The 24,383-nt window shown below is 41.1% G+C and overlaps 2 protein-coding genes across 8 annotated transcripts in view; both read left to right on the top strand.

The window, feature by feature from the left end:
* pdia6 (protein disulfide isomerase family A, member 6) overlaps window positions 1-7,899 on the top strand; it is a 29,389-nt gene extending 21,490 nt beyond the window's left edge. For both annotated transcript variants that reach the window (XM_068011398.1, XM_068011399.1), the window contains exons 7-13: window positions 592-706; window positions 1,220-1,363; window positions 2,389-2,473; window positions 2,819-2,891; window positions 5,040-5,198; window positions 5,821-5,917; window positions 6,863-7,899. In XM_068011398.1, coding sequence (XP_067867499.1) covers window positions 592-706; window positions 1,220-1,363; window positions 2,389-2,473; window positions 2,819-2,891; window positions 5,040-5,198; window positions 5,821-5,917; window positions 6,863-6,931 — 742 coding nt within the window. In that variant the 3' untranslated portion in view covers window positions 6,932-7,899. The remainder of the gene's footprint in view (window positions 1-591; window positions 707-1,219; window positions 1,364-2,388; window positions 2,474-2,818; window positions 2,892-5,039; window positions 5,199-5,820; window positions 5,918-6,862) is intronic.
* A 15,180-nt stretch (window positions 7,900-23,079) lies between these two features.
* Window positions 23,080-24,383, top strand: part of pabpc4 (poly(A) binding protein, cytoplasmic 4 (inducible form)) — a 50,708-nt gene continuing 49,404 nt past the window's right edge. For 3 of the 6 annotated variants that reach the window (XR_010968905.1, XR_010968906.1, XR_010968904.1), the window contains exon 1: window positions 23,080-23,816. Coding sequence is in view for 1 of the 6 variants with exons in the window: in XM_068011394.1 (XP_067867495.1) it covers window positions 23,624-23,816 (193 nt within the window). In the remaining 5 variants the exon portion in view is untranslated. The remainder of the gene's footprint in view (window positions 23,817-24,383) is intronic. The other 3 variants (XM_068011397.1, XM_068011395.1, XM_068011394.1) reach the window with 2 other exon arrangements.

Below are 24,383 nucleotides of genomic sequence, written 5' to 3'. Positions count from 1 at the left end.
CTAGTTAGCTGCTTTTAATTGGACAGTGCTGTACTAGTAAATGAGCTTTTGTTCCAATAAAATGGAGTTGGTGTCCCTCGGGTTTGCCAGTCGTCTGTATACTCTCTCTACGTTGGCGATACTTGGTTATGTGGGTAAGCAAATGCAGCTGATAACTCCAGTGCATTTTATGTCTAAAGTGGTTAGCACTGCAGCCTCACAGCTCCAGCGACCAGGGTTCGGTTCTGGGTACTGCCTGTGCAGGGTTTGCAAGTTCTCCCTGTGACGGCGTGGGTTTCCTCCGGGTGATCCGGTTTCCTCCCACATGCCAAAGACTTGCGGGTTGCTAGGTAAATTGGCCATTGTAAATTACCCCTAGTGTAGGTAGGTGGTATGAGAATTGAGGGAAGGTGGGGATGTGAGAGGGAAATGGGATTAATGTAGGATTAGTATAAATGGGTGGTTGATGGTTGGTGCGGACTCGTTGGGCCGAAGGGCTTGTTTCGGTGCTGTATCTCTCTATGACTATGCTGTTTGAATAACTATCTAGGACACCCATACGGTTAGGAGTATGTAACTTAATTCTTTTTAAATGATTGTGTTGTTGTGAAGGTTGGAACCTGAGTGGGCAGAGGCAGCCTCTGAGGTCAAAGCTCAGACTGGTGGGAAGGTGAAATTGGCAGCAGTGGATGCTACAGCTAATCAATTGATAGCTGGCCGCTATGGGGTAAGTGGACAGAAGATTTTGGCTTTGTGGTAGCAACTGACTAAAACAAGTTTTAATGTTTGAACTAATTTTTTCAAAACTAAGCACAATGTTCTTCAGATTTCAGTATTAGTGTACAGCTTTACTGTATGATTAGGTTTTATTTGTGTACCTGATGGTGAATTTTTCTGTCAAATAATGCTGCTGAAAATGAGGTGCTGTTTAGCTGTTGTATATGTTAAATTGTTAGGTTTGAAACTTACTAGTTGCGCATATTGTAAAATGCATGATTTTGTTAAGGCCTTTGAGATTGTTTTATCTTTTGTTAAAATATATTGACTATAAATCAATGATTTCCTGAAGAACATTCTAAGCTAGAAATACCAGCCAACAATTGTTTCAAACCTTTTTAAAAAAAAAAAGTCTATAGCAATCTGATTCATGCCCGCCTTTTTGATTTTTCAGTTAATGTATTCAATGTTTAATTTCATAAGAACAATAGTCATGTAAAAGTTGCTTTGATTCTGCCCTCAGATCCGTGGATATCCCACTATTAAGGTATTCCACAAAGATGAAGATGCCCCTTTTGATTACGATGGTGGAAGGTCAAAAAGTGATATTGTTGCTCGTGCTCTTGAGTTGTTTGCTGAAAATGCGCCAGCTCCAGAACTGCATGAGGTGAGGAGTAGACAGGATAGTCAATCCAGCTGTTTCTAAAATCTTGGTCTTGTATCATACCCTTCGCTTTGTTCCAGTTTCAGTCAGATATGATCCTGACCTCTCCAGTTGGTGTCCTTGACTGACCAGCTCTGGTCCTGATGACTCTTTAGCCATGATAATAATGCTGATCTGGCTCCTAGTACTCTGCATTTAGACTGAGGAATTGCACTTGCATGAACAATTGTAGAAAAGTTGCATTTATGGCTTTGGCTGTAGACCTTGCCTAATGTTATTTGAGAGGAGGTATGAAAAAGTAGAAAGGTCTGTTCATGCCAGCAGTGCCAATACTTGTAAATACCAAGTGGTCAGAACAAAATAGCAGCATTTGTTCACTCTTGCCTGCTGGATGGGAGTCAACCAGGAGAGAACTATCTCTAGAAGTGGGTCTCTGTTACCAAAGATACAAATGAGTACAGTGCTGCTACAATGACTGGGCAACAGTGCGATGTCATAGGTACAAAATTAAACTGTGCATTTAACCGCAATAGCAAAATTAAATTTTTTAACTTATCTGCCCCCTTTTGTTGGTCTGCTGTGGCCTTTCTAGTGTGACCTTGGATAAATTGCAGATCTGAGTAAAAGTTTAAGAAGGTGCAAATGTTGTGCCTTTGGTCCCAGAATAACTGATATTGAGCCACTTGCCTCTAATTTAATCAGTGGAAGGGAAGCATGATTCTTGCTGGTTAAGACTCTCCTAAATAGTTCTTGTCTCCGACAGGTGGTATGTACTCAGCACTGGTACAAAGCCAGACCTTGGACAGTGTCAAGGGACAAATGAATTGTGTACAGGAGGTTTTGTATTCATTAATATCCACCAATTATTAAACCCTTGCATTATCCCTACAAAATGAGCAAATCAAAAGTACGCTATCAGACTTTCACAATATATTTCTTAACGTTTTGTAGATTAGGCAAGGATCAAAGCAAGTGCAGATAAATTTATGCCCCATAATTTTTCTAATTTGTTTTTTTTTAAAAAATAGATTACTGATGAACAGATCCTTAAGACGACATGTGATGACCATCAACTATGTATCATTGCTGTACTACCGCATATCCTGGACACAGGTAGGCATTAGCTGTTTGGACCGTTATATGAAACTTGAAAACCAAGAATAGGAAAGGACCAGCTGGTTAATGAAGCCTGTCCATACTGAGGTATTACAACTTCGGCACATCATAACGCCCATTTGTCCCTTATCAACCAGTCATGCAATCTTGTGGGAGAAACACAAAAAAACTATACCCTTTATATATAGTGTCTATTTGGTTACGTCAGCCCTTTGGAGAGAACCTGTGGCCATTTTTAAAAATGAATGTTCATCCTTTTTTAGAATGTACAAAATTACCATTATGGACCTCCAGAAACATAGTACTTGACCATCTAGTTAACTTGGCTATACCTGCTTACAGGTGCATCTGGGAGAAATGAATATTTGGAAGTATTGAAGACTATGGCCAACAAATACAAAAAGAAGATCTGGGGGTAAGTAAATAGTTTCAAATACTTTCCCAAATGGAAAGGTGTAGCAAATGTTACTTGGTTAATATACAGATTCACTGTTAATACCTAGAACTGTACTCCAGGGAGAATGCTGTCACTGAGACTGCCCTCAATGCAGCCCAGCCTCTACCAGTCATGGATGAGCTGGACATACAGCCAACCAAATCGGAACTCAGTGATGCCATTGATTCCCTAGCCAGCGGAAAAGCCCCTGGGAAGGACAGCATTACCCCTGAAATAATCAAGAGTGCCAAGCCTGCTATACTCTCAGCACTACATGAACTGCTATGCCTGTGCTGGGACGAGGGAGCAGTACCCCAGGACATGCGCGATGCCAACATCATCACCCTCTATAAAAACAAAGGTGACCGCGGTGACTGCAACAACTACCGTGGAATCTCCCTGCTCAGCATAGTGGGGAAAGTCTTTGCTCGAGTCGCTCTGAACAGGCTCCAGAAGCTGGCCGAGCGCGTCTACCCTGAGGCACAGTGTGGCTTTCGTGCAGAGAGATCGACTATTGACATGCTGTTCTCCCTTCGTCAGATACAGGAGAAATGCCGTGAACAACAGATGCCCCTCTACATTGCTTTCATTGATCTCACCAAAGCCTTTGACCTCGTCAGCAGACGTGGTCTCTTCAGACTACTAGAAAAGATCGGATGTCCACCAAAGCTACTAAGTATCATCACCTCATTCCATGACAATATGAAAGGCACAATTCAACATGGTGGCTCCTCATCAGAGCCCTTTCCTATCCTGAGTGGTGTGAAACAGGGCTGTGTTCTCGCACCCACACTTTTTGGGATTTTCTTCTCCCTGCTGCTTTCACATGCGTTCAAATCCTCTGAAGAAGGAATTTTCCTCCACACAAGATCAGGGGGCAGGTTGTTCAACCTTGCCCGTCTAAGAGCGAAGTCCAAAGTACGGAAAGTCCTCATCAGAGAACTCCTCTTTGCTGACGATGCTGCTTTAACATCTCACACTGAAGAATGCCTGCAGAGTCTCATCGACAGGTTTGCGTCTGCCTGCAATGAATTTGGCCTAACCATCAGCCTCAAGAAAACGAACATCATGGGGCAGGATGTCAGAAATGCTCCATCCATCAATATTGGCGACCACGCTCTGGAAGTGGTTCAAGAGTTCACCTACCTAGGCTCAACTATCACCAGTAACCTGTCTCTAGATGCAGAAATCAACAAGCGCATGGGTAAGGCTTCCACTGCTATGTTCAGACTGGCCAAGAGAGTGTGGGAAAATGGTGCACTGACACGGAACACAAAAGTCCGAGTGTATCAGGCCTGTGTCCTCAGTACCTTGCTCTACGGCAGCGAGGCCTGGACAACGTATGCCAGCCAAGAGCGACGTCTCAATTCATTCCATCTTCGCTGCCTTCGGAGAATACTTGGCATCAGGTGGCAGGACTATATCTCCAACACAGAAGTCCTTGAAGCGGCCAACATCCCCAGCTTATACACACTACTGAGTCAGCGGCGCTTGAGATGGCTTGGCCATGTGAGCCGCATGGAAGATGGCAGGATCCCCAAAGACACATTGTACAGCGAGCTCGCCACTGGTATCAGACCCACCGGCCGTCCATGTCTCCGTTATAAAGACGTCTGCAAACGCGACATGAAATCGTGTGACATTGATCACAAGTCGTGGGAGTCAGTTGCCAGCATTCGCCAGAGCTGGCGGGCAGCCATAAAGACAGGGCTAAATTGTGGCGAGTCGAAGAGACTTAGTAGTTGGCAGGAAAAAAGACAGAGGCGCAAGGGGAGAGCCAACTGTGCAACAGCCCCAACAAACAAATTTCTCTGCAGCACCTGTGGAAGAGCCTGTTACTCCAGAATTGGCCTTTATAGCCACTCCAGGCGCTGCTTCACAAACCACTGACCACCTCCAGGCGCGTATCCATTGTCTCTCGAGATAAGGAGGCCCAAAAGAAAAGAAATACTCGTATGTTTGAAATTTAATACAGATTTGTGAACAGTTGAGCTGAATACTTGAGTATGTCTGCTGTACTAATGGTTGAACGTTTTTGTTCATATTTTATGCTGTATATTTGCTATTCATATTGCTATTTCACATTTGAATTCCTTTGGGTAATTGTTTTTTGTTTTTCCTTTTTAGTTGGCTATGGACTGAGGCAGGTGCTCAGGCAGAACTTGAAGATTCTTTGGGCATTGGTGGGTTTGGCTACCCAGCTATGGCTACAATTAATGCCAGGAAGATGAAATATGCACTGCTGAAAGGCTCATTTAGTGAACAGGGCATCAACGAGTTTCTTAGGTAATTTGGGTCTGACATCCAACCAAATTGCAAGTCAAGAAGTGCCTTTCTGTGTGATTTACACTACCATGTAGTAATTTACCAGACCGGGCAGGGAGGCTTCAGTAAAGGGCAAGGCATTTCCACTCACATGCCAAATTTCAGTCGAATTTTTATAATGTTCCCTGCTGCAGACATTATTGAGAACTGTTGTAAATGGTCTATAAGCAAGCCCATAGAGTTAACAAATTTCCGATCCAAACGGAATTCAAGAGGACCAAACTGTATTTCAATTCTATGACACACAATTCCTGGTCCAAGCATGAAATGATCCCCTTTCATTTAGATATTAAACATTTTGGAATCTTAACCATTTCTCCTGTCATTTTTCTGAACAAGTAATTTGTATTAGCTGTTTATTTGACCAGTTTATAGCAATTCTGATTTTACAATTATTTTAATTGAAGCACAAGTTCTTGTCAGACTAGTTGTTTGTTGAGATGTTTATATAATGTCTCTGTTAGAGTCCTAGTCCTTTGGATATTTTAGAACTAACTTTTTTTTCCCCCCAAATTTTCATGTTTTACACTATTTTAATTTAAATCAAGCAACTGAACTGTGTAAACTTCCAATTTTCCTGCAGGGAGCTGTCAGTTGGAAGAGGCTCAACGTCTCCTGTCAAAGGTGCTGCATTCCCCAGAATTAACTTGGTAGATCCATGGGATGGCAAGGATGGTCAGGTGAGTTGATAACTGAGGAAATTATTTTTAGGTGAATTCATTTAAATTTTAACTAAATCTTCAGTACTTTTTTTTTGCGGGATGTGGGCATCGCTGGCTGGGCCCATCCCTAATTGCCCTTGAACTGAGTAGCCTGCTAGGCCATTTCGGAGGGCATTTAAGAGTCAACCACGTTACTGTAAGTCTGGAGTCACATGTAGGCCAGAACAGATCAAGTAAGGATGGCAGATTTCCTTCCCTAAAGGGTTTTTACAGCAATCAACAATGGTTTTATGGTCACCATTAGAGTAGCTTTTTAATTCCAGATTTATTAATTGAATTCAAATTTTACCATCTGCCTTGGTGGGAGAACCCGTGTCCCCAAAGCACTAGCCTGGGCTCTGGATTACTAGTCCAGTGACATTACCACTACACTACCGCCTCCCTTACTATGCAAGCTCTTTTATACTTTTAAAACTGTTATAAAAGCACGTGGCCATAGTGGGTGGAACTGAATGCCACTTTCCTGTATAAGCTGACTTTAACAAAAAATAGGAGGCTCATAAGTGCTATCTAAAGATATGCCATGAAAGAGTAATGTATAAGGCTGATCATATGAAATGTAAATCATTCTAAAGTCACGTTGCATACAATTTGACATGAACTTTAATTTGAGGAAAAGATGTTGAGACAACACAGTGCAACTTTGACAAGTGGATACAAGTGTGCCTTTGGCGAACTGTACCAAGACTTCATCAGAACGCATTTTCTTTACCTTTTCTAACCCCAAAAGTATTGTGATGGATTTTCTTCCCCCCCCCCCCCCCACCCTCCCACCACTTCTGTGGGCTAGTGACAGACTCGCTCAAAGCTGAGGGAGTCAAGGCCTTTGTGAGAAAAGGAAAGAAATTAAATATTTGTTAAGCAATGATAACTATTCCTAATAATGCTTTTAATCTTCCTCAGCTTCCAGTAGAAGAGGACATTGATCTAAGTGATGTGGATCTTGAGGATTATGACAAAGATGAGCTGTGAGCTGACAGTCTTCCCATTTATTGGCCGACAGTAACGTTTGTCTTAAGTATTGGACTGACCATCTGTCTGCATTGAGGCCTTGTGTCATTGTTCTGGCTCGCTGTATTTCTACTGTGATCTGTAAATATGTTTCACTGGAGTTTTTTTCTATTTAAAGAAAAACAAAATTGAATGTTGCAGTTATGTTTCAAATTTTCCAGCTATTTTAAGTAAACTGATAAAACAGACCAGACAGGCAGCCATTTGTCATACCTGTTCCACACAGCTGACTATTTAAATAGATTTCTTTTGTTTGGGAGCGGATGCAAACTGCAAAACACATTTAGACATCTCTACATGTATTTGAGCAATCTTCATTCCAAAAAATGTAACCTGTTCTGCCTAGGACAAGTAAAATCATGGTGATTACATTATATTAAATGGGATTGATCGTTTGGAACTTAGGATAGTTGAAAAACTTTTTTTCGCCTTGGGAAGGTGGATTTCATGGAATAAATCTGGAGGGGTTCACATAGCTGAAACAAATTTTCTTGGCAAGTGGCTGGAGAGGGGTTGGTGATTTGGCTTTGACTGAAGCTGTATTCCAGAGGCTCATCTCTATTTTTAAAAACAAAGCACAGTGTCACATGATTGATTGTTGTCTGACAAATATGTTCAATTCCGTTTTGCTAAACACAAATAATTGTAAATGTACAAATCAGTTATGGGTACATGCCATGGAATCTTTGATATTCAGTCTATTAGCATTGCAATTGATGACTGAGTCTCATAATTATCTAGTACCATGAATGTTTACAGTTTTTTTTAAATGCTATGTTTAGTCTTCTAATTTTGTTGAGAATGAAGACTTCATGATACATTGTGCGTGTCTGTATCTGAGATGTAGGCTCAGTTAATCTATATGAAGTTCTGAGGTTGTTTCCTTTCTCAGTGGGCAGTATTAAAAGGAATTGGTTAATATGTTTTAATTGTTTTCTGCAAATGCCACCTCATTTAATATCTGTTGTATTTACTACTGAGAGCTGCGTAGGGCACACATATACTTGAAACCATCATTAAAGTCCACCATTCTCTGAAAATGTTGAGTAAGTGAAATGTGGAGAAACCATTTTTAACCCAAGTTCTGTACTATCCTCAATCAGAACTGCATTACAATTTGTTAATTGTCAGTTTATTTTCAGGCGAGTGGGGAAAAAATGTGAGTTTTAATCTGGCACTTGCAGATTCCAGTCAACTTGAACCAAGTGTGGCCTTGCAATTTTAATGTCAAAATGTTCGTCCACATAGAGCAGGAACACAATTCCTAACTTATTCCAATTTTAAAGTTTAAATTCTATTTAAGCAACAAAAGTTAACATGTAACACTGGGCAACTAAATCAATAGTGCATAATATAGACATAGTCATTAACAGCGACTTTTTTTGACATTTTCGAAGATCATGGCCAGAACCAAGCAGATAGCGCAGGGCGGCCCAGTGGCTAGCACCGCAGCCTCACAGCTCCAGCGACCCAGGTTCAGTTCTGGTACTGCCTGTGCGGAGTTTGCAAGTTCTCCCTGTGACTGCGTGTGTTTCCTCCAGGTGCTCCGGTTTCCTTCCACGTGCCGACGTCTTGCGTGTTGATAGGTAAATTGGCTATTGTTAAAAAAAAAAAATTGCCCCTAGTGTAGATGGGTGGTAGGAGAATTGAGGGAAGGTGGGGATGTGAGAGGGAAAAACGGGATTAATATAGGATTAGTATAAATGGGCGGTTGATGGTCGGCACAGACTCTGGTGGGCCGAAGGGCCTGTTGCAGTGCTGTATCGCTCTATGACTATATGCATGTCTTTGCTTGGGGGTATGGTTGGTGGGAGGTGGCTCTGGAGAGAAAAGAAGCTTCTTCCAGTAGGAGGTGGATTCTTTAGCTTCTGCAGAAATGTGTGAAAGCTTCCTATTATGGCCATAAACACATGTTGAGCTTTTCTAAAAAATGTTACTGGATTAAAGCATAATTCAGTTTCCTCCATCACTAGTGCTTACCAGTGAAAGAAGTGCAGATTTAAGCCTTTCCCCTTCATGATACGATGATTATTTTCTTGAGGTAGGACTTTAAAATAAAATGGCTTGTTTTGTTCTGAAACAAAAGTTGGTTTGTTTTTCCTCCAAATTTATTTCATGCTACCATTGCTCATAGTAAGTTGGATAATATGTCACTAATGTCTGTTTCATGTAATGCATCAATAACAAAGTAGAATATCTGACAGATGGAGTTTTTATATAGACTGTAGTGATGCTCAATTTCAGAATTTATATCTGAAGTTGTGTGATGTTTAACATGGGTAAGTATTTAAATTATGCCTCGGAGTATACCAGAATGGATTCTGATATTTTGTTTGTTAACCACAAGCCATCAACTTTGGTTTTGTTCTTTTGAGAGTCTACATGTCTGTGTAAATGTTTATTTCTAGGTCTGTTTTTGTGCTTAACAAGCACAAAGTTTATGCAAGTGCTGGGAAATGGAACTGCTCCCATTTCAGTGCCAGCATAAAGCACGTTCAAGAATAGCACGATTCCTTCCACTCTTCACCAGCAAACTATCTCCATCCAACCACATAAAAGTACCCTATACTGCAGCGGTGTGACATTGTTCCATTTTCCACACCAGTCATCCCATGGCGCCTTATTGTTGATGTCAGATTAGGAATTTACACTGGATTGATACTCATTTCACACAGGACTAGCCAGTAAATGGAGGAAACCTTCATCCCATTGGGCTGCACTAATTCTGAACCCAAGACTTAAAGGTTTAAACCACTACACTATCCAGTTTTATTTTTAAAGTAACATTTATTATGGGTAGAAGAAATTGAGAATCTTTTATAGTACGTTATGGCTCTTATCAATCATGTGTGCATCACATAGTTAAAGTTAAATATTTAAAGTGCAGTTATTATGTAGTAAACATGGCACTTATTCTGTGCACAACATTCTACAATCCATTGACAGGTGAATGATTTGCACTTACTGTGCCAGTTGTGGAAGGAATGTTTGCCAGGACAAAAGGAGACCTCTTGCTCTTCAAAGAGTGCGATGGCATCTCTTGTATCTACTGAATTTAATGATGGCACCTTTGACACTGGCAGTTGCTCAGTAAAGGAAGTATTGGTATCATTTTACATACACATTCTGAAGGGGGCAAAGCAACAACTTTGACTTGGGAATGAGTGCTACCAACTGAAGTCAAGGGTGATGAATTTGGAATTGTCTGGATAAACTAGGAAAATGACTCTTGGATGTAATATTTTGTTGTCCCAACCATTTCCATTATTGCTGTCCCCTTGTTGGTATTTTTAATTTCTTTAATCCTTTCACCAGTTTAACCTCCCTCTGCTTGTTTGCATTTGTTTGTTTTTGTTGACTAAGCACCAATGGATTTTCATGATACTGACTTACCTCGCTGCCTTCTCTATTTTTGAACTTAAATGGTAACCAAATACAAGAGTTCAAAGAAAATATGTTCCTAATTTTGATTTCAATATATTATGCTATGAACATTTGCTTCTAATATTGCCAGTAAAATAAAATTTTAAGTTTAGTTTTGCATTGCCTTCTAATTTCAATTAGAGGATGGGTGGAAGAATATTTACTGCATTATGACTACTGTTGTACTGCACCAAAAAATTGAGACCCTGGACACTAGATGCTTAGAATTTCCTCTTTCCTCTTTGGGTTAGGGGTATTGAAGCCAATTGTAATGCCCTCACTGTTGCCTTAACTGAGAACAATGATTCAACAAGTGACTGAGCGTTGCATCTGATTTGTGTGGCTCAGAGGCACATTGTGCATGTGTTACCCACTGGTTGAAATAGCATTTTGTATAATCTGCTTTAATTTTAGCTTTTACAACTTTTTAAAAACAGTAACCAGTTTGATAAAATGTCTTGTGCTGAAGCATTTCTTAATGGAAACTATACTGATGTCACTTTTTTCTTTTGAGAAATATAACCCGAATTCACTTCCTAATGTTTACAAATGTTTATTTGGTTGGGGAGGGGCAGAGACTAGAGAGGATAAGAACCAAATCAAAGCATGAATTGTCTTGCCTGAAGAGTATATATTAATGGTAGTGTCAATGTCCCTAAAACAAATACCAGTTTATTGAACTATTAAAAGAACCCATTTTAGCAATTGTTTTCTTAGATCCTTTCCTTTTGAAATGCCCCAATCACTTATAAGAGTTAGTGATTTAATGGGGATATGGTACTTCCCAGACCGTAGAGTTATCCAGTTAGACTGCAATGTTTTTTCTAGCCCTGTACAGTTTTTTTTGTGCACTGTTATGCTTTAACTACCTAAAATATTTAAGTAGCTATACAGAATACTTTTGGTATTGAACAGAGATAATTGAAATGTGTTAGCTTCCCTAACTTTTTTTTAACTTAATTAATCTTCTCTGGAATTAATCAAAATGTACTATTTGAGGATAGGAGATCTCTCAGTGCCCTGGCCAACACTGATCCCTCAGCCAACGCCATCAAAAATTAAAAGCAAAATACTGCGGATGCTGGAAATCTGAAACAAAAACAAGAAATGCTGGATTCACTCAGCAGGTCTGGCAGCATCTGTGGAAAGAGAAGCAGAGTTAACGTTTCGGGTCAGTGACCCTTCTTCGGAGCCATCAAAAATTATCTGCTCATTCATCTCGTTGCTTTTTTTGACTTTTGTGTAAGTTGTTGCTATACTTGCCTGCTGTGATTATGCCTTTGAAAACTATTTAATGGGCTGTACAGTACTTTTTACAATATTCTGGAGCATGAAAGACTATATAAACACATTTTATAGGTCAGTTTGGGGGGGGGAATTAGGCTGGTGAAATTGAAAAGATGCACATCTCTAATCTCCTGTACTAACTTGGGAACCATTTCATCGATTTGCACTTTGAAATTATTTTATTTCCTTGTATTACTATTTCTTATTTAGCTTGTATCTGTGTTTAACCTCTTATCCCTGATGGTGCAGCTGAAACTAGTTGCTCGCGGTGAAGAACTGTACATAAACTAAACTATCCTCTTATTTGAGCTACTGCAATATGTCATAATGACAACGGGCTTCTCAAAAATTTTGTCTTATCAAAATACACTTCTATCATAATACCATTAATTTTTTCTTACATTTGCAGTTCAAATCTCAGCCCAGCACTTAAATAATCTATATAAACATTTCAATGCAATACTAAGGGAGTGCTGCATTATTGGAAGTACCATATTTCGGAGAGACAAACAAACAGTCTGTTGTAGTGTAAATAAAACACTCCCACTAACAGAAGAGAGTTCTCGTCTTGACCAACATTTATCCCTCAATCAACACTATTGTAGCAGATTAACTGTTTATCTCACTACCCTTTGTGGGACCTTGCTATGTCAAATTGGCTGCTTTTGCTTATACGACGCTCACTACAAACATGCATTGGTCATGAAAAACTTTGACATCCCTAAGAACTGACAGATGCTAGATCAATGCAAGTGTTTTTTTAGTCTTGCAGTACATCTGTCACTATAACTTTTTTTTTGGTTGGGGCAGGGGGTTGTGGTAGGTTTTTTTTATTCATTCATGGGATGTGGGCGTCACTGGCTATGCCAGCATTCATTGCCCATCCCTAATTGCCCTAGAGAAGGTTGTGGTGAGCTGCCTTCTTGAACCGCTGCAGTCCATGTGAGGTAGGTACACCCACAGTGCTTGTTAGGAAGGGAGTTCCAGGATTTTGACCCAGCGACAGTGAAGGAACGGCGATATAGTTCCAAGTCAAGATGGTGTGTGACTTGCACGGGAACTTGCAGGTGGTGATATTCCCATGCATCTACTGCTCTTGTTCGAGGTGGTAGAGGTCGCGGGTTTGGAAGGTGCTGTCTAAGGAGCCTTGGTGGTGAAGATCTTGTGTAATGGAAGTTACATAGACTATTTGGACTTGCACAATTTAAGTTTTGTAGACAATTTGGATGTGGTTACTGAGGAAGAATGCAACAAAATACAAGGTATTAATAAACGTTAAAAATTTCAATATAGCAAAGTGAGAGATAGTGCATTTTGGTAGGAAAGAAGACACGGCATAACTTCCCCTGCTCTTATTTGAAATAGTTCGATGGATTCACCTGAGAAGGCAGACGGGGCTTTGGTTTAACATTTCATCTGAAGACAGTACCTCCAACAGTGCAGTAATCCCTCAGTCCTGCACTGGAGTGTTAGCCTTAATTTCTGTGCTGAAGTTCTGGAGTGGGACTTGAATCCTCAACCTTCTGAGGTGAGTACTACCAACTGAGCCATGGCTGGCATGCAAACTCTCAAAATAGCTCCCTAAACCTCTCTACCTCACTTTCCTCCTTTAAGACACTCCATAAAACCTACCTCTGATGAAGCTTTGATCATTTGCCCTAATAATTCGGTGTCAAATTTGATTTATAACAGTTCTGTGAACCGTCTTGGGACATTTTATTATGTTAAAGGTGCTATATAAAACAAATTATTCTGTTTTCTTCTTCCACCATCCCAAAAAAACTTCCAACTTAGAATTTAAGCATTAACTGTTCCAACATAAGATCATTAACCTGAAACATTAACTCTGTGCGCTGGATTTTGTTCCCCGCCTGATATTGGGGGCTGTAAATTTGTAGTGGTAGCGGTCCTGCCAGCGGGGAAGCTCCGTGGTGGTCCCTCTGCTGCTTTGTGACGGGACCTGACTTAGCATATTTAAATAACATTTACATAAATTAAAATATAAACCACCGTGATCTTGCCTTCAGTTCCTGATCCTCAGTGCGATGAGCGGTACTCTCACGCCTTCGCTTTCCCATCCAGGGAAAGCTGGCGCCACCAAGGTGGGGAAGGGGTGAACTCTGCACTCTGATGGGTGTGGGGGAGAAGGGGTGAACTCTGCGTTGTTGAGGCCGCCCCTGCCATGTGATTGGGAGAGGCAGCAGCCGTGAATATGTAAAATGGCCATCTGCCGCGTAATCACAGTGGCACAGGTCCCGTGGGGGACAGCGGCCACGTTCCATGCCCACCACCATTCCCAGCAGCGGGAATATAAAATCCAGCCCTGTTTCTGTCTCCACGAATGCTGCCTGACCTCCTGAGTATTTCCGGCATTTTCTGTTTGTATTTGATTTCCAGCATCTTCAGTATTTTACTTTCCCAATTAAAATCTGATCAGTTTTACTGCCAGTACAAACAACTCTCATTGTATGTCACTACTGACAATCAACCTTCGACTCCTCGTGACCATCGTAAACATATACTGATCTTGATTAAAAAATAATCTTATCCTTCAGGATTCTGCTGTATTTTTAATCACTTTAAAGTTTATCATCTTAAGACTATGCAATGAAATTTATATTAGACCTAAAAATCTAGTCTGATCATTTAAGATTTCTTAATATCTATTTATGCCATGAGGTGCAGACTACAATTAAAAAGCAATCTGTACAACTGAGTAAAAATGATTAAACATCATATTTTTTTCAATCATCAAATTCGCAAGTATACAAATGCTTTGGTTTGATTAAAATGGGGATTGAGAAGGTAGATGTGTGTAAAAGATTTTTTAAAGGTAATAATCTCAAATAATTTATCTGTGATTTCTTTAGGTATCACTGGTAAGTAAACCTGCTTTGGGTTCAGTTGTCTCAGTGGGACCAAATAATCATTTTGTGCTCATACCTTACTTTTTGGTAAAATTAGCCAAGACAGAAATTTTAGTCCCTAGTTCGCAATCAGGTTTCAAACTATAGGATCTTTTAATAACATAGTTCTCAGTTGGCATTGAAGATGACATCTCCTAATTGGTACCATTGGTGGTAACTAGAAAGTCTATGTCCCAAAATGTCATTCTCTGCAGCAACAAAAATGTTCAGTGTTTACAAAGTACCTTCGGTTTCACAATGATGCAAGAGTTAGAGAATAACCGCTTCCAAGCTGTCTTAAATTTGGCATTATCTGTGAGACCACTTCATGTTTTGGATTTGCACCAGTTGCAATTATATCGTGTAAAACAAGCTTTTCAAACTTGAATTTTATAGACCACATCTAATCTATCTTCAAGTTTTCTGAGGTTACTAAATGGATAAATGTCATTTTGCCTTTTTTCTAACCTTAAAATGTCATGACCAGTCAGAGCTGTGTGCGAAACTCTACGGCAGTGTATACACAAATCTCTGCTTTCTTCTGACTGAAGAATGGTGCAAATAGAACACTGATCATATTAGTCTTAGTTAGAGACTGGGAATAGAAGGTGGTGAAAAATCATTATCATTGAGAGAAATCAATTCTAATTATTAAAGCATAATCTCCCATCAAAATGTTTCCTGTGTACACGTGAGAACACAAAATTTTCCATTGTTTTGATACTTTTTTGATGCATTTATAATTAAAAAGTAGCCAGAAAAGACTGAGGAAAATGTGAGTTGTACAGAAAGTCTGATAATTTTAGAAAAAGATTATGGCTGTTCAATGCTGAGGTGTGTCTAGAAATAGAAATTCTAATAGCTTTTTTTCAGCTACAAAACTGCAATTTCTGTACTGTACATCAAATGCAACAAAATTTGCTACAAAATGAATAATTATATGGAAGCAATCCATGTACAATATATGCTGCAAGCATTATCATTTCTCATTTATATTGCAGCATCTTTAATTCATTCTTGGGATGTGGGTGTCCTTGGCAAGGCTGCTATTTATTGCTTGATACAATTGAATGGCTTGCTAGGCCACTTCAGAGGGCAGTTAAGAGTCAAACATTTTGGTGTGAGACTGCAGTCTCTCATAGCCAGACTGGTTAAGGACGACATGTTTCCTTCTCTAAAGGAAATTAACATATCAACTTTTTTTGAACTGGTAAGACTAGCAAAGAGAGAATGAGAATGAATGGCAGTTATCATAAAGGGGAACCCAAAAATCATCTGGCATATGAATCATAAGCAGGTAGTAAGAGGTCCTATTAGGGACAAAGAGGCTGATATATGCTAAGACGTGCAGGGCAAGGCTAGAATGCATAATGAGTACTTTGTATCAGTGTTTACTGAGGATGAGGATGCTGACAAGATATCAGTTGAAGTGGAGATGGTAGAGGTAATGGATGGGGTGAAAATTGATAGGCAGGATGTACTGGAAAGGCTGGCTGTGCTTTGAGTGGATGAGCAGCTGGTCTGGATGGCTTGCATCTCCGGTTGCTAGAGGAAGTTGGGGGTGGAGATAGTGGAAGAGCTTGCCAATAATATATATGTGGGGAGGTGCCAGAGGATTGGAGATTGGCAAATGTGATATCATTTTTCAAAAATTCCTGTAAGGCCATTCTGACAAACTACAGGCCAGGCAGTGGAACACTGGTGGTGGGTAAGGTTTTAGAAACAATCATCAGGGAAAAATAAATTAACAGGCACTTGGAGAGGTTCAAGTTAATTGGGGAGAACCAGCATGGATTTGTAAAAGGCAGATCCAGCTTGACAAATCTAATTGAATTTCTTGAAGTAAAAGAAGGTTTGAAGGGAATGCAAAGGATGTTGTCTATATGGATTTTAAGGAAGTGTTTGACAAAGTCCCACATAAATGGCTGGTTAACAGTATTGAGGCTCATGGAATAGGAGGGTCAGCATCCAATTGGATAAAAAAAATTGGCTAAAGGACAGCAAACATGGCAAATCGTTGCTTTTCAGACTGGAGGATTGTATACAGTGGTGTTCAAGGGTCAGTGCTAGGACCACTGTTTTTTTGATATATATAAAAATGACAGACATTAGAATACCGCAGCCTCACAGCTCCAGCGACCCAGGTTCAATTCCGGGTACTGCCTGTGAGGAGTTTGCAAGTTCTCCCTGTGTCTGCGTCAGTTTCCTCCGGGTGCTCCGGTTTCCTCCCACATGCCAAAGACTTGCAGGTTGATGGGTAAATTGGCCATTAGAAATTGCCCCTAGTATAGGTAGGTGGTAGGGAAAATATAGGGACAGGTGGGGATGTGGTAGGAATATGGAATTAGTGTAGGATTAGTATGGATGGGTGGTTGATGGTCGGCACAGACTCGGTGGGCCGAAGGGCCTGTTTCAGTGCTGTATCTCTAAACTAAACTAATAGAGTAAAATTTCAATTTCAGATACCAATTTGGAGGTGTAAACAGAGGATGGTACCAATCAACTGTAGCAGGACAGACAGGCTAACAGAAAGGGCAGACAAGTGGCAGATGGAATTTAATACGGAGAAATATGAGGTGATTCATTTTGGCAGAAGGGATTGGGAGAGGCAATATGGACTTAATGGCACAGTTCTAAAGAGTGGGCAGGTACCGACGGACCTGGGGGTTTATGAGCATAGATCTTTGAAGGTGGCAGGACATAATGAGAGAGTAGTTAGCAAAGCATATCGAATCTTGGGCTTCATAAATAAAAATATTGAGTACAAAAGCAGGGAAGTTATGCTGAACCTTTACAAAGCTCTCGACAGGCCACAACTCGAATATTGTGTTCAGTTCTGGTCACCACACTTTAGGAAGGATGTGAGGGTGCTTGAGAAGGTGCAGAGGAGATTTACCAGAATGGTTCCAGGGAGGAGGGATTTTAGCTACAAGGTTAGGTTGGCGAAGCTAGGGTTAAGATTTGATAGAGGTGTACAAGATTGACAGGTTGGATAGGGTAGCTAAAGAAAAGCTGTTCCCATTAGCTGATGGTACGAGGACTAGGGGACACAGATTTAAGGTTTTGGGCAAGAGATGCAGGGAGGATGTGAGGCAGAACATTTTTTTAAAAATGCGAGTGGTAATGACCTGGAACTCGGTGCCTTCGAGCGTGTGGTGGAAGTGGAGACGATCAATGATTTCAAAAGGAAATTGGATTGGTACTTCCAGGAATTAAACTTGCAGGGCTACGGGGATAAAGTGGAAAATGGAACTGATTGCATTGCTCTAGAGAGCTGGCATAGACTCGACGGGCTGACGCACCTCCTTCTGTGCTGTAATGACTCTGATACCAGATTATTTCCAGATGCTTTTTAAACTGAATTAAAATTCTCAAACAGGCTTTGTGGGAATTGAACACTCATTCTCTAGATTATTAGTCAAGGCATTTGAATTATTAGTGCAAGCCTCTGGATTACTTGTTCAGTACATGAACACTACACTCATGTACCCAGGTAGTGCAGTATCATTTCATTATCCTGTTCTCTAATACTTATATAGGGGCTTTCTAATTCAGTATTGTTAAAACCTGTCATCCAGTCATTTTATATGGAAGTCGGCTTACATCAGACATTTGTTTCTGACCAGATACATAAATAAAACACGATATAAGCCATTTATCAGCTGGTGGTTTGAAACATTTTTGTCCAGCACTTTGCACACAATTCAACTACAGTTTCTCAACTGCAATACTGAGCATTGTATTGATTGCACATTTCTTCCAAACCAGACTGTCTAGACTGTACTGCACAAGCTGATTTTTGGATTGCAAAAGCTGCTTGGTTGCTTTGAGCCTGTTATTTATTCTCTACACATGCAGAGCTTGTGAAATGAATTTTTCTACTTTTTATGCTGTTGCTGTAAAAAAAAAGGAAATATTGAAATATGTTTAAGCAGGTCAGGTATGTATTGCTGGTCCCAAGTCTCTTTTTTTTTCCCTCCTTTTTCCAACCTCCCCTTCCCTTTCTCCTGTTAACTTGCTGGGTACAGTCCCAAAATACATGGTCCATAACACAAACTACAGAGGGAGGGGTAGATTTTGACTTTGTGCAATCGTGTAAAATGGGTGATAGCAGGTCAGCAGTCTATTTTACATCTCTCCTGATTTTTATTTCTACTGCAGTACCACTCTGTAACATAGTAAATGTTTTTACACATATAGGACTCTGACAGAAAATAACTGGAGACTGAGAAATGGAGATAAAGTGAAGGGTTGTGACCAACAGAGCTGGAAGGAGTTGTTTTGAGGAGGGAAGAAAAGTAGCAAGTCAGGGAAACTTCAGTTGAATGTTCCAGAGTGTAGGGGTGATATGGCTGATGCACTATTATTTTTGTTGAATATTCCCTGCTTTTCTGCCATCTTCCTCGTCTGATGAATTGGCATGCTGGGGTACCATCTGGCATTGTACCCAATGGTCCTTTCAAAACCAAGAGGGCCAAGAAAGTGTGTATCAATGAGGACTAATAGGGGTTGCATCACAACAAAGCCCAATCCTGCACGCAGCCAAAATTCACACATGTGCCTTTTCCAGCAAGGGGACCAGGAGATCATTGGTAGGGAAACCCTGGCTGATTTTTCCATTTCTTAACACAGGGATTTTGAAGCCTATCATCACATCCTGACTACTACACCTCTGCTAAGATTAGGTAACTCAGAATAGACCTGGAAATGAACCTGGCATCTTTTTTGTCCTAACAGCAAAATACTACAGATGCTGGAAATCTGAAATAAAATCAAAAAATGCTGGAAATACTCAGCAGGTCTGGCAGCATCTGTGGAGAGAGAAGCAAGGTTAATGTTTCAGGTCAGTGACCTTTCATCAGAACCAGCAAAGGTTAGAAATGTAATAGGTTTTAAGCAAATAAAGCAGGGATGGGGCAAAAGATAACAAAAGGGAAGGTGTTGATAGGACAGAGGGTCACAGAGAATAACTGCCCAGAAGGTCATGGAAAAAAGGCAAAGGGTGTGTTAATGGTGTGGTGAAAGACAAAGTGTTAGCGCAGAGAGGGTTTTAAATGACCAAATAATGAACAGCCCTGGCCAAAAGCACAAACATGAAAAAAAAAGTGGGCAGGCACATGGTAAAAAAATGAATGATGAAACAAACTAAAACAAATAAAAATTAAAACAAAACTAAAAATAAAAAGGGGGGGGCAGTTATGCTCTGAAATGATTTAACTCAATATACTGTAGTGTGCCTAATCGGTAAATGAGATATTGTTTCTTGAGCTTGCATTGATGTTCACTGGAACATTGCAGCAAGCCTAGGACAGAGATGTCAGCATGACAACAGGGGGTGTGTGTTGAAATGGCAAGCGACAGGAAGTTCGGGGTCATGTTTTCGGACTGAGTGAAGTTGTTCCACAAAGCAGTCACCCAATCTGCATTTGGTCTCCCCAATGTAGAGGAGACTGGAATGCGAGCAGCAAATATAGTATACTAAATTGAAAGAAGTAAATGTAAATCACTGATTCACCTGAAAGGAGTGTTTGGGGACATGGATAGTGAGGAGAGAGGAGGTAAAAGAGCAGTATTACACCTCCTGCGACTGCATGGGAAGGTGACGAGGTGGCGGGGGTAATGGAGGAGTGGACCAGGGGTTTGCAGAGGGAACGATACCTTCGGAATGCTGACGGAGATGGGAAGATGCGTTTGGTAGTCTCATCACGCTGGATGTGGCAGAAATGACAAAGGATGATCCTTTGGATGTGGAGGCTGGTGGGGTGGAAAGTGAGGACAAGGGGAACCCTGTCACAGTTCTGGGAGGGAGGGGAAGGGGTGAGAGCAATGAGCTGGACACGGTTGAGGAAAATGGAAGACATATCAGAAGCCTATATGGTTCAGTGACATACTGCCTTTGCTTTTGTGGATACTCAGGTTAGCATTATTTCAGTGGAATCTGTATCAATAATGTTGCAAGTTTGTATACAGAGTCAAGACCTGGAAGTCCCTGACTGTTCTTTTGGCCCTCCAAGTATTTGTATGGTTGACAACTGCATGTAGCTTAGTTGAAATGCCTAATGAGTAAACATCATGGAGATGACTTTTACTTTCAGCGCCAAGTATTCTAAATGCTTATGAATTCCTGAAATTCCTGTTTGAAAGGTCAATCCCTAATAGCCCTCAATTTGCTGGCATGCACTGATTTTTAGGAGTATCCACAGCAACAGATGCAGTCTTAGATGGGCCTAAAAAGTACACGAATTGGTGGAGACGAAAATATGTCAGTGAAATTTAAATGTTTGAGTACAATTAAAGGAGCATGTCACAATAAGGAGGCAAAAATTCAGAAAGCCTTTGGAGTCCCTTAAAAGGCATTTTAACCCATCAGCAGCCTTTACCAAGGCTGAAAGGCCAGGGATTCAGATGTTGCACACAGAAAGGAAATGAAAGGCATGCATTTGCAGACAAGTGACAGAACAGCTTAGTATGCTACCATCTGTTTGTTGTTAAAGGCAAACTAATGCTGCTTCAATAGTGAGAAGGCTTGTGCCATTCCAGAGTACTATCGCATTCATCAGCAAGCAGGTGCATCCAGGTTTCAGGCCACAGCTAATCACTGAAGTCATTGATTATGCCAGACTTGTGCTGTATAGCAACCACAAGTATTTCTGCAGAGATAACACAATTTTGCAGCTGTTTCTCTGCTGACCCAGACCCCGAGAAGACAGGTCCAAATAATCTTTGGCAAGTAAGTAGTCAGAGTCTGCAGAAATGGTTGTCAGTACCCTCACACTCATTTGTCCATAGAGAAATGAGATCACCCTGGCATGCAATTTTCATGTAGTGCCACTTAAAGCTTGGCAAGTTGTAATTGGGTGCTTTTGAAGAACCATCCATCATAGTGGTTAGTCAGGCATTCACATATCATTGGTGATGCCATCAGGAGTTGGCTTGAATAGGTTCCTTCGGGAGGAGGAGCATCCACAAGCACAATATCTGCCAAGTGAGATCTCATTTCTCTATGGACAAATGAGCGAGAGGGTACTGACATAAGCGTACAGAACAATTATTGGGCCTGGCCTACCATACATTGTTTCATAGGATGATTTCATTTAAATGCCAGCTTGAAGTATTCCCAATTGGGAAATGCATTAGGGTTAGGAAAGATAGGTGGGGGCAAAGCTTAAGGGCTAATGGCACAAAGGCTCATGAAAGATGAAGTACCAGCCAGACCCCTGTCTATAGGGAAAAAAAGGTTCAGCAATCGCCCAAAACACTTATCTGTAAAATTCAGTGTTTTTAAATGACTTCCAGGATGATGGTCCTCTCCTAGTAACTCTGGACGTGCTTTGAACTTGGTTGGGAGCTTCCTGTGTGCAAATTGGCTGCTGCGTTTCCTACAGCAGTGACTACAGAAGTACTTCATTGATTGTAAAGCACTTTTGGTTGTGAAAAGCACTATAGAAATGCAAGTCTTTCTTTCTCTGGTATGCCTGCCAGCTGTGAAACAGATTGGCTAGATATCTACCCACCTCATTTCTTTCACTACACCATTAGCACACTCTCTTTGCCTTTGCCCCAGGACCTCCTTGTCAGTTAATATATCCAGCCCTCTGTCCTGTCACACACACCTTTCCTTTGGTTCCCCCCCCCCCCCTTTACTTGCTTAAAACCTAATTACATTTCTAACCTTCGCCAGTTCTGATGAAAGGTCACTGACCTGAAATGTTAACTCTGCTTCTCTCTCTCCATAGATGCTGCTAGACCTGATTATTTCCAGCACTTTCTGCTTTTATTTCAGATTTCCAGCAGCCACAGTATTTTGCTTTTATCTACCCTCCCTGATAGATACTGAAATGAAGCTTCCCCAGTGTTTTGGCTGGGCACTTCCACCTTTTATTTATTTATTTAGAGATACAGCACTGAAACAGGCCCTTCGGCCCACCGAGTCTGTGCCGACCAAGAACCACCCATTTATACGAACCCTACAGTAATCCCACATTCCCTACCACCTACCTAAACTAGGGGCAATTTACAATGGCCAATATACCCATCACCTGCAAGTCTTTGGCGGTGGGAGGAAACTGGAGCACCCGGCGAAAACCCACGCAGACACAGGGAGAACTTGCAAACTCCGCACAGGCAGTACCCAGAATTGAACCCGGGTCCCTGGAGCTGTGAGGCTGCGGTGCTAACATGGCTATAACATCTAGTGGGGAGCAAAATGAGGTGGAACCCAATTTTGTGGCCCATTACACCCCTTCTGTGCCCACCTTTAGGGCGTTACCTAGATGAATATTGATCCCACATTTTTAAAAAAAAGTCTTTTGGTAAGTTGTTACCAACTGAACCGAGTAACAGAAAACGACAGAAGCTTTGAGCTGTTGAGCCTGCAGAGGGCAGCGACTGTAGCTGACTGACCTGGGTTGTTGGTTCTCTCTTTTCTTTTTGTCTTTCTATTATGGTGTAGGAAATGACGAGACTTTTTCAGGCTGCTATAAAAAGCCTTCTCCTCCATTGCTCTTCCTCCGTCTCCTAGCCACATGTGAGAGTGTGGAAAAGCTCCAGTAGCTGCACACACTCATACTTCAAAAAAAAATTTTAAAAAATTAAAAAAAAACTTTATAAACAAAGAAAAACCCAAATAAAAATCGGTGGAACTAAGTTTTAAAAAGAGGGGGAAAAATCCTTAAATTTTTAATTTAAAAAATAAGGCCATTTAAGAAAAAAAAAGCCAACCAGGCCTCAGCCACGCTCTGGGATTTATTGTCTGGAATCGGTGCGGACAAACCTTCCGAAGTTTCTGGAAACTGAAGTATTCGAAGCGGTTTTTTTTTATTAAAAAAAAGAAACGGGAATACTAAGAGAAACTACCTAGGCCACAGGCTTAAGCGTTTGACATCCAAGGGGGGGGGGGGGGGAAATCTCAACTGGTTCGAGCATTTCTCGAAAGTTCTTTCTCCGGCGGTTTTTGTTTTAAATTGCCGTTTTAAATCCTCGCTCTCGCCCGTTTAAAAGTTATTTATTGTCGCGAACTCTTTCCGTGTGTTCGAGGATGAATCAGACCAGTGCCAGCTACCCCATGGCCTCGCTCTATGTCGGCGACCTGCACCCAGACGTGACTGAGGCGATGCTGTACGAGAAATTCAGCCCGGCTGGGCCCGTGCTGTCCATCAGGGTTTGCAGGGACATGATCACCAGGAGATCGCTCGGATATGCCTATGTCAACTTCCAGCAGCCCGCAGACGGTGAGCACAACCCTTTATGTCTGAATCAAACCCTCTGCAGATTGCCAACCCTTGAGGCCTCTTAATATTGGCCTAAAACTGAGCAGCTGAATGGCAGTTTCCACCAAGCCCTTCTCCTCCGGCTTGGGGAGTTGCCTTTTAAACGATTAGGGCCCAGCTTCCAAAGGGAGTTATCAGTAACTAGGCTGGTGCCCATTTGCAAGCTAAGGAAATGTTATTCTGTCGACTTGGGTGGCAGCTGCCCACCTATAAAAACATAGTTTGCACCAAACTTTACTATGCTGGGAGATTCCCTGCCCTAATTTATGAAATACAGTATCAATTACCCAGTGATTTAATTGCAGAGAACTGAAATGATAGTAAATAGAAAAGAAATTTGAAGGGACAGAAGTCTGATGACCTTGGGGATCTCCTTTTGTAAATGCACAGTTTCACATGCATGAAAATCAATAACGATTTAACATTTGTCAGTGTCACAGTTGGCAGTGAATTGGCATCTGGCACAGTTCTTTTAAGATGTTCGAAAGAAATTGCAGGCAGGAACCCGAACACATGGTAAGCTAAATA

The sequence above is a fragment of the Heterodontus francisci genome, chromosome 31, assembly GCF_036365525.1.
Source record: "Heterodontus francisci isolate sHetFra1 chromosome 31, sHetFra1.hap1, whole genome shotgun sequence".
In the NCBI taxonomy this organism is placed as follows: domain Eukaryota; kingdom Metazoa; phylum Chordata; class Chondrichthyes; order Heterodontiformes; family Heterodontidae; genus Heterodontus; species Heterodontus francisci.
Note: the sequence above shows the minus strand (reverse complement) of the source record. Positions and strands in the feature narration are given on the sequence as shown.